The sequence below is a fragment of the Rutilus rutilus genome, assembly GCF_951802725.1.
Source record: "Rutilus rutilus genome assembly, chromosome: 3".
Taxonomy (NCBI): Eukaryota; Metazoa; Chordata; class Actinopteri; order Cypriniformes; family Leuciscidae; genus Rutilus; species Rutilus rutilus.
The window spans coordinates 58,852,168-58,867,577 of record NC_140211.1 but is presented as its reverse complement, the minus strand read 5'-3'; the positions used below and the strand labels follow the sequence as shown (position 1 = coordinate 58,867,577).

The 15,410-nt window shown below is 36.0% G+C and overlaps 1 protein-coding gene across 2 annotated transcripts in view; it reads right to left on the bottom strand.

Moving 5' to 3' along the window:
* The window catches only part of pde5ab (phosphodiesterase 5A, cGMP-specific, b), a 59,974-nt gene extending 47,274 nt beyond the window's left edge, over window positions 1-12,700 (bottom strand). Inside the window, exon 1 of one of the 2 annotated variants that reach the window (XM_084405410.1) lies at window positions 12,587-12,700. In XM_084405410.1, the coding sequence (XP_084261536.1) occupies window positions 12,587-12,591 (5 nt within the window). In that variant the 5' untranslated portion in view covers window positions 12,592-12,700. Of the gene's footprint in view, window positions 1-2,391; window positions 2,474-12,586 lie in introns of those variants that run through there. The other variant, XM_084405411.1, reaches the window with a different exon arrangement.
* Between the last annotated feature and the right edge of the window lie 2,710 nt (window positions 12,701-15,410).

The following is a 15,410-nucleotide window of genomic DNA, read 5'->3' as shown; positions in this document are numbered from 1 at the left end:
ATGACAAGAATGTCTATGGCAAGAGCTCTTTTCAGTCGCCGCGTTCTTTTCCTCATGATGATTCTTTTCTTTTTACCCTTTGCATTAATAATTCACTGGAATTCACGAAGATTCTCTAGTTTTCCTCCTCAAATCCTCACGTCTCTTTCCAGGTTTGTTTTCATGTGTAAATACAATTTATTATCTGTCAAAATTACGGATATCACTTTGAAATAGTATCACGCAATGCTGAAGTTAATGAACATTTTTGATTAAGGCTCAAAATATAACATAGATCATAGATTACATGTTTCTGTCTTATAAAGCCCTTCTATGCAGAATCTCATTTTTTACTGATATCCGAGCCCGATCTCACGGGAAAACGTACAAATTCTACGAGGTGGCTTATTCGTACGAATTCATACGACCTGACTCGTACGAATTAGTACGATTTTTGCAAAATCGTACATATTTTACGAATTGGCCAATTCGTATGAATTCATACGAATGACCTACCCCTGACCCCGCCCCTAAACCTACCCATCACGTGGGTTTAGACAAATCGTACAAATTCGTACGAGTGAGGTCGTACGAATTAGTACGAATTAGCCAACTTTTTATCATTCGTACGAATTCGTACGAATTGGTCGTGAGATAGCGTTGGATATCCAGATGAAGTGCATGCAAAAAAAAAAAAAAAAAAACATAAACACAGGAAATCTAAGAAAAGTCCCAGTTTGAAGACATTTTCTGTGTTGACCATTCACAGGTGTGTTATCCGTGTTTTAAATTATGCATTACTGTTACGGTTAAACAGGGATGATCAGAGGTGAGTATCTAATAGCAGCAGTTTATCAAACTAACACATACTCAAAAATAATAATTACAGGAACGCAACAGCTTTACAAAACACATGAAAGGACAACAACTGACCTAAGACAAGTGAAACACTGGGATATATAGGAAAACAAGAGGCTAACAAGACACAGGTGTGGGTAATCAATAACAAGGGTAACTATAGAAACAAAGGCTGTGTGTGAAATCATCTATGATGAAACATGATCTCTACACTTTTAAATAGGGCACAGCCATTCGCAGTGGTGTCCGAAACCATAGTGGACGTTATTGAGTGCACTCATTCAATCCCACAATGCACCACCGCAATAAAGTGTACAACCAATGTATACCCAATGGCTAGAGAATACCCATAATGCACTGTGAGAGCTGAATGCTGAATGAATTCCCGCGTCTGACCAGAAGATGGCGCTGCATCTGAATCATCATCATCATCTGACGACTGCTGGTCCAATGTGGGTACAGCGTAATATCAAACAGGTATACATGCCTTTTTATTGATTATTAATTAAGGTTTATACATGCTAGTTTCCATGACAGAGTTCAAGATAAATCCTTTAAGAACAGCACAAACCAACAGCGACGGCTCTTCCAACGCACCAGTGTCCGAAATCACTCACTCGTTTTCATTCACTTCTTCAAGTGAACTGTATTAGTGGAGTAATGTAGGGAACACTGAACGATTTCGGACACTGCTGAAGTAAACCAGGCACTAAACACAGGACGAGAATCAGCAGAACGAACGGAACAGAAAATACACTTCAAAATAAAAGTCCTAGAACACACAAAAAACACTGGGTACATCTTGACCGTTACATTGTGTTGTGTTTTAGAGTTGACAGAAATGTCCGTAAACGTAACAGGAAAGGTAATGGTGATTTTCTTCCAGTGCCACATAATTCAACATATTTATTGGACAATTAATCTAATTAGACTGCAAATTATGGGGGGATCTGACAACCTAATCAAGGTGTGAGTAACAATAGGACGATTTGGGAGCATTTTTCATCTATTTCAGTGACCACAAATAGTTAGATTACAAGTGATTAATGGTGCGTATTTTCTTCTGGCCGCAACATTCAAGCAAGTATTGTTATCCGACAAAACATAAATACTGTTACTATTGATCCCTTTAGATTTGGATATATCACAAAAAGTTTCATTATTTTGTCTTTAAGTTCAAAAAGATGAACATCTGCGTGAGATAAACATCATCAGATTGTGATTTGAACATTTCTTATTATAGAAGTTCCCTAAAACACACACTGAACACACCACCTATTTCCTTTTTGATTCAATACACACGACCAAATATCTCGACAGTTAGAGGGATAGTTCACTCAAAAATGAAAATGTCAATCCAAACCTCTATCACATACAGCAGAACATAAAATAATCTTTTTGAACTGTGTTTTGAACTGTTTTTATCCGTATACGTTGAAAGGTCCTCGGGGGAAATGATTTTGGGTGAACTATTCCTTTAACAGCTCCTATTATAAACGCATGCACTGTTTATGCCATGACATGCACATCAAGACCTGCATTAGGCATATTTACCTCCAGCATGCACAGGGTTCTCCTGAATATCACATCTCCTCTAGGACCATGAAGGGTCACGAGTAGAGCAAAGCTTCCGAGTGAACAGATCTGAGCTCCGGCTGAATATTGTTAATATTGTTGGAGGTTGTGAGTGTGTGGGGGGGTGTTTCAGGGGGTTGAGTCTTTCTTTCTGAGCTTGACGAAACACAGAGCTTCCCCTGGTAAACATCACCAAGGTCTAGCAAGACTTGGAATAAACACAGAGGAAAGTGTGCAAGGAGGAGGGTTCACCCGTATACAGTACATCCAGGCTGTTGTGTGAGACGAATATATACCAAGATGTCTGAGTTGAGCTGCAAAAGCATCTTTAATAATGCTTTAATAACGGGGCGAGCGAATCTCTTATGCTTCTGTAAATGAACTGGAATTTATTTGCATCATCAATTAACATTCAAAAAGACACGATGTAAATTACCATGCATAAATGAACTCATCTGGTGTAATAATATTGTGGTGAATGTCTGGATCATGCAAATGTTGAATATGAATTTTAAAATACATTTGTTTCCCATTAGTGCTGCTGCAAAACCTGCTATCATACGCTAGGGTTTTTATTTTTCGCCAGATTAATTGGTCAGAATAGTAAGTTTGGTGACTTAGAAAATAGGAAAAAAAGAAAACTTTTACATCAGTAGATTGTGAATATATAAGTTCCCTTTAAAGTCTATTTCCTTCTAAAGCAAAAGGCCTGTTTCACACCAAGAGTAATTAGCTGGTTTACATATTGTGGAGTTAACAAAAGTTATCATGAGCATTGTAATGTTTGAAACGGAAGTCATATGTACGATTTTTTCATTCATAAATCTGTAAGATCTTACTTTCATGCTGTGGAAATACAAAAGGGGCGGGGCTACATGAGCTCTATTGTGCTGATGCTATTCTTTTACATTTACGAGGATTTTTATAACTTTATCTTTAACATTATAGTTATCGTCGTTGGTGTGAACCAGAGGGGTTACCAGGATGTCATGTTTGGGGGGGCAACATAAACAATTGAAAAAAATCGGCGCAAAATTAAGCTATACTACACACAATCTGTTTTAGTGCATGTCTTTTTCTAAGCCAGGAACCCAGAGATAGGCACAGGGCCCCTATTAGACTATAGGGCTATCACATAAAAGTTAGTTAAACCAGGTCAACATTAATAATTTGATGATTTTTTTAAATGAATCTGAAGTCACGTTTGTATAGACAAGAGGTAAATTAATTTGTTTCTTCTTCTAAGCTGTTCCAGACGTAGGTGCTGCTTTAGGGCTAGAATGCTTCGTGAATTACTCTTAGTAAAACACATTAGGAGTCTAAAGTTATGAGTGACACGCACATTATTTTTAGGAGTTTCTCTTAAATTCGCCAGTTAGGAGCTACACCTGTAGCCTCTTATAAGATTCTTTGTGAATGCGGCCCCAGGTAAAAAAAATTGATATGCTCACTTGAACAGTATGAGAACAGTGTTTGAATGTTATTCTCTGGTTGTAAGTGGCTTTGGATAAAAGTGTCTGCTAAATAATTAAATGTAAATGTAAACATGTAGGCCTAGATAAAAGGAAACATATTAGGCTACAGGGGGTCAGGAGACCTAGAGAGTTGAAATAAAAGCTATTTTTGTGAAACTATAAGAATTGAAATTATGATATGATTAGCAGAGGCAACATAACTTTTTTAAAATATATATATATATATTTTTTATTATTAGTGGTGCTTGCCATAGGCAAATATTATTATTATTTTACCCTTTTTGTGAACTATTGTAGTACTTATTCATGGATTTCATCAGGTCCCTGATACATCCAGTGTATCCTATCTACAGGACCAGTCTGCGGCTAGTCTTGGCAAATTCAGAAACAAATTGATTCATGTCACAGTCATCTTTTTACTTTAAGACCGGGGTAAAGCAAGGCAAATCTACAATTTACCTCAACAAGGCGGCATAATGAATGACACTCGTCTCATTCGTGGAGGTGGAAAAACAAGTTCTTTGTGAAATGCAAGATTTATTGTGCTAAAATTTAAATGCAAAAGAAAAGGCATGAGAGTCGGCTGTTTTTGTCAATTTTAAGTTTTAATTTAAAATGTTTGCGAATCAGATTTTAATATAAATACATGGTTAAATATTTTACCACTTGCTTGAGCAACTAAATATATAAATCTGTATAGAAGATTGAATAATACGTTGAATAATAATAATACGTTGAATATACGCATTGAATAATACGTTGATTAAATTGGGTTTAAACGTGAATACGTCTATTAAAGAGTATATGTGTAAAAAGAGAATCGCAATGCTGACAAAACCTTTTTTTTAAATAAAAATTGCTGATAACTTCTGGATTTGAAATAAAAAAATAGTGAGTATGTGTTTGTGGTCCAGCCGCGGATCAGTTACGCACTGTGAAATCACTATAGCGCATGCTGCTCCTGTACCGCATACACACTGCACACGGCTTTCTCGTCTTACACATCACACACTCCACTGTTATGGTGGCCATTTCAGTAGATTTACTCACTAACATTGTTGTGGAAACACATTAAGCATGTAAACTAAAAGATGGTAGTATCGGCTACAGCGCACATTCATCAGCTGCAGTTCTGGCGCCTCAATACTGTTACTCGACGTACATTCACATCACATGTTAATGCAATGCAGCGGTAGAGTTACACTCACAGGACAAAAGGTCATTATTTGCTCGTGCTTTAAAGCTCTGCCAGGTAAACATTTCATTGGCGTTCTGTTCTCACATGTTCTGAGCGCGGACGCCCGAAGCGCGCGCACACTGTCAAACAGCGCCAAACTGGATTTTTGTTGGGTCAGACCCATCTGCTAGCGATGGAAAAATATGCACAAAACAATCCACTTTTAAATTTTAATTTATCATCAGATGGACAGATCATTTCTCAGGGGAGGCGGGGCTTATCCTCCCCCTAGACACGCCCCTGGTGTGAACCTTTACTCTGCTTATAGAGCATTTATATTGTTTCCAGTGGGAACAACACACAGTAGACGGTCTTCTAGACTTCGCTGTCCGTCTGCTGTGTCTGGAAATACGTTCAACATCCAATCCATCTTGTATGAAAGATAATTGTCAAAACCCCAATTATCTCTGATTTATAACCATCTCCAGTTTAAACAGCTGTAAAATAGGGTCAAAAGTGCTAACAATAGAAGCACATCTGGAACACTTTCATCCGTCCTAACGCACTGCATTAGTGGTTACCTTTATGTGAACCCCCATTTCTAAAACTTTGATTAGATGTTGAATAATGCTAACCCCGTTCAAGCCGTTAATTCAGTGGAAAGTGTTGATGGAAAGAACAGAGGAGCTCGCTCGGCGTGTGAAAACACTCTTGATTTCCCTCAGGCGGTGTCCAACATTTTGTCACGCTTCTTTTCACACACAAATAAAAGCTAAGATCCCACGAGTGTTGTTTCATGCTGTTCTTGTTTTGAGCTGTGATGAGAAGCTTATAGTTTAATCAAACACATTACAAAACTATATTAAGCTGATGTAATTAAGCTGCTGATTGGATTAGGATTTGACAACAACAAAGGTATTGAACCTAGAAAAAAGTCTGGAAACATGAAGTATTGGTCATAATTATTGTGGTCTCTTCTTGCTGTGATGTGACATAACATAGAAATACATATGTGGGCATTTTAGCTGAATAGAAGAGTCAGTTTTGTCAGTCTGTTAATAGCCTTGTCAGTGGATAATGCGTGCTTATAGTGTGAAATATCACATTAAAATTGCTATTATATCGGCCATCGGCCACACTGATGCGCTGATGTCGATGTACCTTCTCTTAAAGTCCCCCTGTGGTGAAAATCCAGCTTTTAATGTAGTTTATGTGTCTATATGGTGTTTTTAATCTGCTTTAAGACAAAGCATGTGTAAGTTCATAAGTCGACACCATTGCTGAGTATTTCCTCCTTAAAACTGCAGTGAACCAAAGACAGTCTCAAAAACACGCTTTGAAATCGCTGGTGTTTCTGACGTCACAAACTACCTTGTAACCAATCAGATCAACGTGTGATCGTCAACCAGCGGATCTCTGAGCTGAGTGAGTGAGTGGAGGCGGGGCTCATTTGCATATTCATAGAACCGCGCATACTAAATGAGGCAAGGGTGTCGAGTTACATTCAAGATATTATAAGGCATGAAGACATTTTTTTTCAACGAAAAATTAGATATTATAAAAATTACATTCATTTTACATATTTAATATGTAAATTTGGTGTTTAAGGATGAGTTTCTAGGGATAGAATTATTGACTACAGGGAGACATTAAATAACAAGTTTTCTTCAGCTCTACTTCTAGAAAATGAAGATTGAAGAATCTGTTTTGCTTTTAATTAATTTATGAAACCACAGTAAACTTTAAAATGCTATTATATTTTGTGCAGGCAATATGCTTAGTTTGTTGTAAATAAAAAAGCCTGATGATGTCACTGCTAAATATGTGTAAGTATTGTGGGATTCTGCCACGTTTCTCACTGATGCCCCAAAACTCATAAACTCTGGGCTTACAGAAAATCCTGAGCTTCCCATTCGTAGTTACGAGTTTGTGAAGGCCATCATGTGCTTTCAACTCGTAAACATGATCTGTCTGACATGACTTGAACGCACCATTAGTCATTTCCGAGGAGATCGAAATGTGGAAAATTCACTCGAGTAGGATGAGCTCGTGCCGACAAGGTTTTGAAAAATCACCAAAATATTGAAAGTAAAAGCCAGATGGAGAAATAAAATATGAATAAATGTTATCAATACCAGACGTCATAAATCATATTCATTCTTGGCAGTGGCAGGAGTTTATTATGAGATTGATTGCTTTGCTAAGGTTCAGACGGGATAAGCGGAGATTCACTGTGTTATTTATTTCTTGCTTTATTACTTCAGCGTATACGGGAAGAAGATAAACCTTTCAACATGTGGAATGACCTGCTTAGTGTAATAGTGGCTATCTTAAAAATGTGCACAAGAATGCAAGACATTTTAAGTGTTCAGTATTGTTACAATTCATTTGAAGGAATTTTTTTAATCTAAGATGATAAACATAAAATAAAATACGCAGGCAACTGATCAAGTTGTTACTGAGCTCCCTTAAAGGGCCGGGTATCCTTAATGTGTCGACACCATTGCTGAGTATTTCCTCCTTAAAACTGCAGTGAACCAAAGACAGTCTCAAAAACACGCTTTGAAATCGCTGGTGTTTCTGACGTCACAAACTACCTTGTAACCAATCAGATCAACGTGTGATCATCAACCAGTGGATCTCTGAGCTGAGCGAGTGAGTGGAGGCGGGGCTCATTTGCATATTCATAGAACCGCGAATACTAAATGAGGCAAGGGTGTCGAGTTACATTCAAGATATTTTAAGGCATGAAGAATTTTTTTCAAAGAAAAAATGTCTAAATATGTAATTTTGGTGATCAAAGATGAGTTTTAAGGGATAAAATGATTGACTAGGGGGACTTAAATGTCAAATGATGGTCAGCACATGAATTCTCAATAAATTCAGGTTGTCTCATTTATAAAAGTAGCGGATAAGCCATTGAATGCAAAGTTTACAACAAGGAGCAAAACAATTAAGCAGACAGTCTAGTAATACTCTAATGACTGCTAGTTGACATGCAGTTGCAAAGTTACTTATATCTAAAGTGGGTCATCGAAATAAAGTGTTACCAAAGTACCCGAATAAAGCACTTAAATAACCCCCCCCCCCCAAAAAAGTGTGAAATGTTGGACAATTCATGCACTCGACAGTCGTAGTTTTAATTATGTAGAAGGAGGAGGGGCTTCAGACTCTGACGATGAATGACTAAATAACCTTATAAAGTTCATAAACTGCATTGTTCAGTACATTTATATTCATTTTTAATAAATATGGGGAACAAGACTTAAGTCAGGACTTAAACTTGGCTTGTCCATACTGTATCAAAAGGCTATGGCTTAACAGTGGAAGTTTTGTTAACAGAGAAACTGAAATTCAGGCAAAGAAGCATTAATACCGCACACAATTCATATTAAATATAAATATTTGGAAGTTCAGAATTCAATCATTTTTCTGGCTTCCATCAACAAATCTGCTCTCAGCAAAGCGTTTGCTCATCCCTTCACGGGTTTATTTTTAGTAAGAGGCCTTTGGAATAACTCTTGCCTTGAAATGGAAATTTAAGATCAACACAATGAGAACTTGGCTCTGCAGTTCTTTCCCCTGTGGGAATGTGTGACTTATACAAGTACTCAGAGTAAAAAAAAAAAAGCACTTCTTAAACATCCACACATCCACAAGGGGATCTCCAAATACTAACAGAGGAAACTGGATTTCCTCAGAAGGGATCTGTGATATGCATGATCCTCTTTTTCCTGACAGTTTTGTCTATGGGAACTTCAGAACGTGTTTTAAGGACTCAAAGCGAATAATGGGTGTGCTATACTACAAATGACTGATTTGAGAAGACGCATGCAATTATAATGCGTGTGCCATTGAAGATTTGGAAAGTCTCTGTAGGCATGTAACAAATGCTAATGCAAATCATATATCAAACATGTATTCAAAGCATTCAAAAGGATAGGAAATACTTACAAAGCTCTGAGTGAGTGTATGCTGTTTCTTTAACACCATTAACTTCATGCCTTTGCATAATAACACGTTCACTATAGCTAAACAAACCACCTAATCCACAATATTAAGAATAGTTCACCCAACATTTTTCACAGGTATACTGTAACTTTGACCTGTTGTATGGCGAGAACTGCCTAATGATTTAAAAAAATATTCTACTTTTCATGTTCCAATGAAAAAAATTACACCATAAGGTTTGGAACGACATGAGGGCGAGTGAATAGACTTAAAGGCATAGTTCACTAAATAATGAAAATTCTGTCATCATTTACTCATCCTCAAGTTGTGTGAGTCTTCTGTTGAACACAGAAGTATAGATATTTTGAAGAATGTCGGAAAAAACAACCTGGAAGTCAATGGTTACCAACATTCTTCAAAATATCTTCTTTTTAGTTCAGCAGAAGAAAGAAATGCATACAGATTTGAAACAACTTGAGGATGAGTAAATGATGGCAGAGTTTTCATTATTTAGTGACCTATGCCTTTAATAAAATGAAACTGTTGGTGGTGAGAAGGATGTTCACTTCTAAACTAGTTTAGACTGTAACAGCTGTTTTATGTTGGCTAATATTACTCATGACCCAGATCTTCTGAAGGGAGGTCAGGGCAGCACTGTGGCTTTTGTTTTATTTTAATGGGAAATTGTTACAAGAAAAGGACATTAAGTCTCATTTATGCACAAATTTGTGTGTGAAATCTGCATATGAATGTTTTCAAGAACAAATCACCGTTCACCAAAAACCTTCGTAGTGAAATAAAAAAAAAATATTTAAAAAAAAGCACTTTCTCTGTGCGGCCTTATAATCGTGAATATTTCATATAATTAAGACGAATATAATTACGAATATAATGAATATATTATATTATATTATATTAGATTTATATTAGATTATATTAGTATATTATATCATATTATAAAATGAATAAATAGTAATTTAATTTCATCTTAAATATATTTCATCTTATGCAGTGAAAGAGTAAGAAAAGCTGCGTTATAGCTTCAGCATCGCGGTTTCTCTGAATAATGCAGATTTATGCATATGTACAGCTGGCTGATGAGAAGTCTGTAATGTGGGTCTGTATAAAAGGTGTTTATTGTGTTTGAACTGGTTTTTGAGTGACTCGCTCGTCGTTGTTCGAGGATCTTGCGAGAGCGCGTCTGTTTGACGAGTGTGATGACAGGAAAGCGTGTGCGGAAAGCCCTTATATGGAGATGGTTTGGGCGTGGTTTATGTAAATAACTAACCTCGTGCACGCGGACGCTCATTTACAATACTCCATTTACTACGTTAGAACAAGATTTGAACACATTCATGTGGTCACGCTTTTTCGTGAGAAGTTCTCCTGTGTGTACAAATATTAAATAACCCACGCAAGTAGTGAATGAGGATCGTTGTCTAAAAGTAGCGTGTGGATTGGACAAACATAGACACTATTAGTGAAATATATGGACCAAATACCAGTGAACCAATAAAGGCAAGAAAATCCAAAAGATTACTCACACAGCATTAGGAGAGCATAAAGAAGAAGCAGAAACAAGCGATAAAAGCATTGCTGACGCACATGTAAAATAACACAATCATCAAACATGAAACAGCGTAGGCCTATCAATCAAATTAATACATGAAGCTAGAATAAAATTCATAACAATAAAATACCTAAATAGGAACATAGTAGTATACTTAAAGTTCAAAAGTAAACTATAAGTATGATGTTGAGTTCAATTAAAGAAAACATACAAGTAGCCTTTTCTTTTTGTTTCTGTTTGAGAGAGTTTAGCTCGTGTTTAATTCTGTTTCCTGTTTGAGTTTGTTTCCTTGGTTACTCATTGTTTGATTATCGTGTACACCTGTGATTCATTTCGTTGATTGGTTTGTTGGTTCAAGATTCTTTCAGTTACAGTAATTGTCAGTTCTCGTCGTGTTTTAATTGGTTGTTTTGTTGTTTCTAGTCCTGAGTTTTGTTAAATAAAGTCTTAAAGTGATGCGTTTAGATCCTTTCACTCATCTTTATTTCAACCAACAGTTTCTCTCTTCGGTCCATCAACTGTCTGGTTACAGACACTCTTCAAAATATTTTCTTTTGTGTTCAACAGAAGAAAGAAACTCATATAGGTTTGGATATAACTTGAGGGTGAGTAAATGATTACAGAATTTTCATTTTTGGGTGAAATATCCCTTTAAAAATATACTTTTATACACTAAAAAAAAGAGGCCCTAATGAGTCCCAAGCAGTATTAAAATAGGGCACTTACAAGTATACTAGCATATTAGATATTAGTATTGATATTAAGACCCAGAAAAAAAGAGCATAAGAAACAAATGGTAAAAAAACATTTTAGAATTTTTTTATTCATATGTTATGCTATGTCCTCTGTAATGGACACCAGGACTAAGTTGTTTAAAAAATAAAATAACATGAAATTATATGTATAGGCAAAACCAATGGGATTTTTTTTTTTCGATCACCAATACATTTTGGGGTTTCATTTATTTATTTTTAACCAAAAATAACTTAAAATGGTAAAATGGCCATAAATTAATATTCCCATTCAATACAATGTATCTAATGTGCACATTAATGTGTTCTTGGAGCAACATTTAATGAAAAAAGAAGTGTAATAATTGGAGTAATAATTGGCAACATTTTAATAATAATATCTAATATTTCATAGGAATATTGATGTATAATTTATTTCCATATTCTCTTGTTGTGTCTCCCAAAATGCCTGATAAACATGATTTAAGTCCTGATGTCCTCTACACAATAGAGTCTTCAGTGTTCTGTAACAGAAAGTACTTTTTTTATTTGAAACCCCATAATGTTTTCCTGAGATGTTGGTTTATGAAATACAATTTGAAAAGTAGTCAGATTTAAATTATAATTACAATATATTATCATATTTCCTACATTTGATCACTAAATTAATGTCAGGCATTTTTAAAGACCAAGGAGAAGTTGTTTTCATGGTGAAACCTCCAAACATTCGGTATCTCTGAAAAGTCCTGAATCTGCTCTTTACAGGACACCCAGGTGTGACATGTGACATGTATGGTGTCAGAGAAATTCACTAAAATATAATGACCACTACAGTGGACAAAAGTCCATTCCTGGGTCCCAGGAGGAACTTGAACTTTACAAGTGTACTTAATAAAATAAACTTTCTTTTTTTGTTTTGTAAGGGTTGTGTTGAAAAAAGACCAGTTGAGAGGTTTCATATCCTCCATATGATTCTAAGAAAATCGTAAACAGAATAAATTATATATTTGTTTCCTTATGTTGTTGCATAACCTCCAGCTCTGACAGAAGGCCTAGTGAAGTAATAAAGTGAGTAACACACACACACACACACACACACACACACACACACACACACACACACACACACACACACACTGATGTCGAGAGGTGTATCAATCACCTCACAGCGCTGGAGCTCATGCATGCTGAGATATTACTCACATTTACATAAACATGACTCAATTATGTTACAATTAGGTTTGAACACAATCACGCATGTTCAACTCACCCCATGTTGAATCTTCAGATGAAATATCTCCAGTGAAAACAGTGTCCTTTTCCTCGCTCTCCCTCTTCCAACTTTCTCTCTTGAACGGAGGCTTCAAGTAGAGCAGCTTTTATTTATGTCCTTTTTTGGGATTGAGTAAATGGAGAGAGCTTGCAGAACACTAGAGTACATTACTCCCTTGCTGTTTTACCCCGAGAAACTTTGCCTTCTCTCTCTCTCTCTCTCTCTCTCTCTCTCTCTCTCTCTCTCTCTCTCTCTCTCTCTCTCTCTCTCCCATGAATCTACTCCACCCAAGATATCCAATAGACAAACCAAAAATTATTCAGACACCAGATATCATTTTTTATTTTTTTTGAGTGTGTGCAGGACACTATAGTTCATTTATGTAAGTGAGGAGAGCAAAATAAAGTAAACTGTGACATATTATAACCAAAAATTATTCAGACTTTTGACCTGATCATGTTTTGCTGAAGTGTGTTTTCTTTAATTGCTAAAGAATTGTTCACAGACTGAACAAAATGAAGCATTGCTTGGTGATTGGTTGAGCTAAACTGGTATTATCTAATTGTGTAGTTAAATTTAACAGCTGACAGATATTCAACATAATTCATGTGTGAGACAGTCTAACAGAAGGACGGACAAAACCAGTCAAATATCAACTGATTCTTGTCATATTTTATTACCATTTTCTAAACTATAATGAATAAACTGTGTTAATGTGAGAATGTTGAAGGTGTCTGAGTAAATCTAGGTTTGACTGTATACATAACCGATCACATTCAGGTGTGTTTGTGTGAATGTTACCAGCCTGTGTTTGAGAGATTCACTGGCATTGATTTAATATGTTTATGAGCTATTGCGGTTTGTGTATGTCTCTCTGTTTGTCTTATGCCATTACACACTGGTGAAATATGGCAAGGAAAGGGTTCAAGTTCACTTGTCCAGGACACAAAAACATACCCGATCATTAAGCGCTCTCAGAGGCTTGGTAATTTGGAGCAACTGGGACCCAGAGAGGAACGGCTTTAACAGATCCAGGTAACTAGACTCTAGGGTCGAACAGCGCTGGTAAACATGTAGGAGATCAGGCCACGGTCTCTGGAGAGAAGAACATCTTCCTCATCATTATGAAGAGACTTTGTCATTCATTTTCCTTGGCATGGTTACATTACTGGTGCATTTATACACATAACTTTTACTTTTATGCGCACAATGTGTCATATCCCTTACACAAAATAAATGGGTAACACTTGACAATAAGGTTCATTAACATTAGTTAACTACCTTAGATAACATGAACTAAGAATGAACAATACTTCTTCAGCATTTATTAATCTTAGGTAATATTAATTTCAACATTTACAAATAGATTATTCAAATCAAAAGTTGTATTTGTTAACATTAGTTAATGCACTGTGAACAAACAATGAACAACTGTATTTGTATTAACAAATATGTATAAACACTGTAAAAAGTGTATTGCTCATTGTTAGTTTATGTTAGTCAATACATTAACTAATGTTAACTAATGAACCTTATTGTAAAGTTTTACCAATAAATGTATTCAAGTGTGCTATTAGTATGCTTCTTTTAAACAAAAAATAAGACACTTTCAGTCTACATTACGTACTAATTGCTACAGGTTAACTCCAGTCGAAGTGTAGAAACATCTCAACGATGATCCAGTGAAATGGGAACGCTCCCAAACTCAGTTTCAAATGTCAGAGAAAAGGGTATGAATATTTATGTAATGTAATTGTTTTAGTTTTTCAAGCTGTCACAAATCTGTGTCGTTATGGAGCGTGGAGTGATGAAGAAAAAAGTAAAAGTTTTCAGTAATTTTTTCATACACACACACATTGGGTTTTCATGTTTTGTGGGGACTCTGCACAAACAATGTTTTTTTTTATACTGAACAAACTATATTCTCTCTCCTTACAACTAACCCTTGCTTTATTTCTGCATTGTTACATTTTCAAAAAACATCAGTATGATTTATAATCTCTTTCCCTCAGGGAGCAAAAAGTTTGCCACACACAGACGAACGCACGCACGCACACACACACACACACACACACACACACACACACACACACACACACACACACAATAAATAAATAAAAAATCAACTTTTTTATGTTATACAAGACTCAACTATTTTTTTTAAGTCAGTTTAATATAATTCAAGTTTAAATGACTTAAACATCCAAGTTGATTGTACTGAGAAATTAAAGGTAGCAACTCCTTTTACCGTGTGGTTAACAGAGGCCTTACCATGATATAAACAAGGTTGAATCTATATGGATTTGTCAACTCCAAACCTACTCTGAAACTCAGAGTTTGTTCAACTATCTTCATGCAACAGGCCTCTGACCTAGGTCAACTCTTACCTCCATATTATTTCCCCAAGAAAAATGACAAGTCAGAGTCAATTGGTTATATTTTTACAGTACAGTAAATGGATTAACTGTGTAGAATACTCAATGAAATGTAATTGTCACACAGTTATGCCATCTGCAGTAGTAAAATATCTCCAGTAAGAGGTGGCTGTGGTGCAATGGTCAGGTTTAGGTGAAGGGATGAGGTGAGGACTAAAACACAGATTACTCAATGGGCTTTTATTAATTAAATAAAAGCTTCTTCATAGTGTAAAACAGACCTGGAAAAGGACTAGGCAGGACACAAACAGCAGGACATTAGGGATTCACTCGATAAGGAACTGGCACAGGACTGAGAACAGAAGGAGAATAATGACTCGTTTCCACCGAGCGGTACGATACATTACAGTACGGTACAGTACGGTACGCAATTATTTACGTTTCCA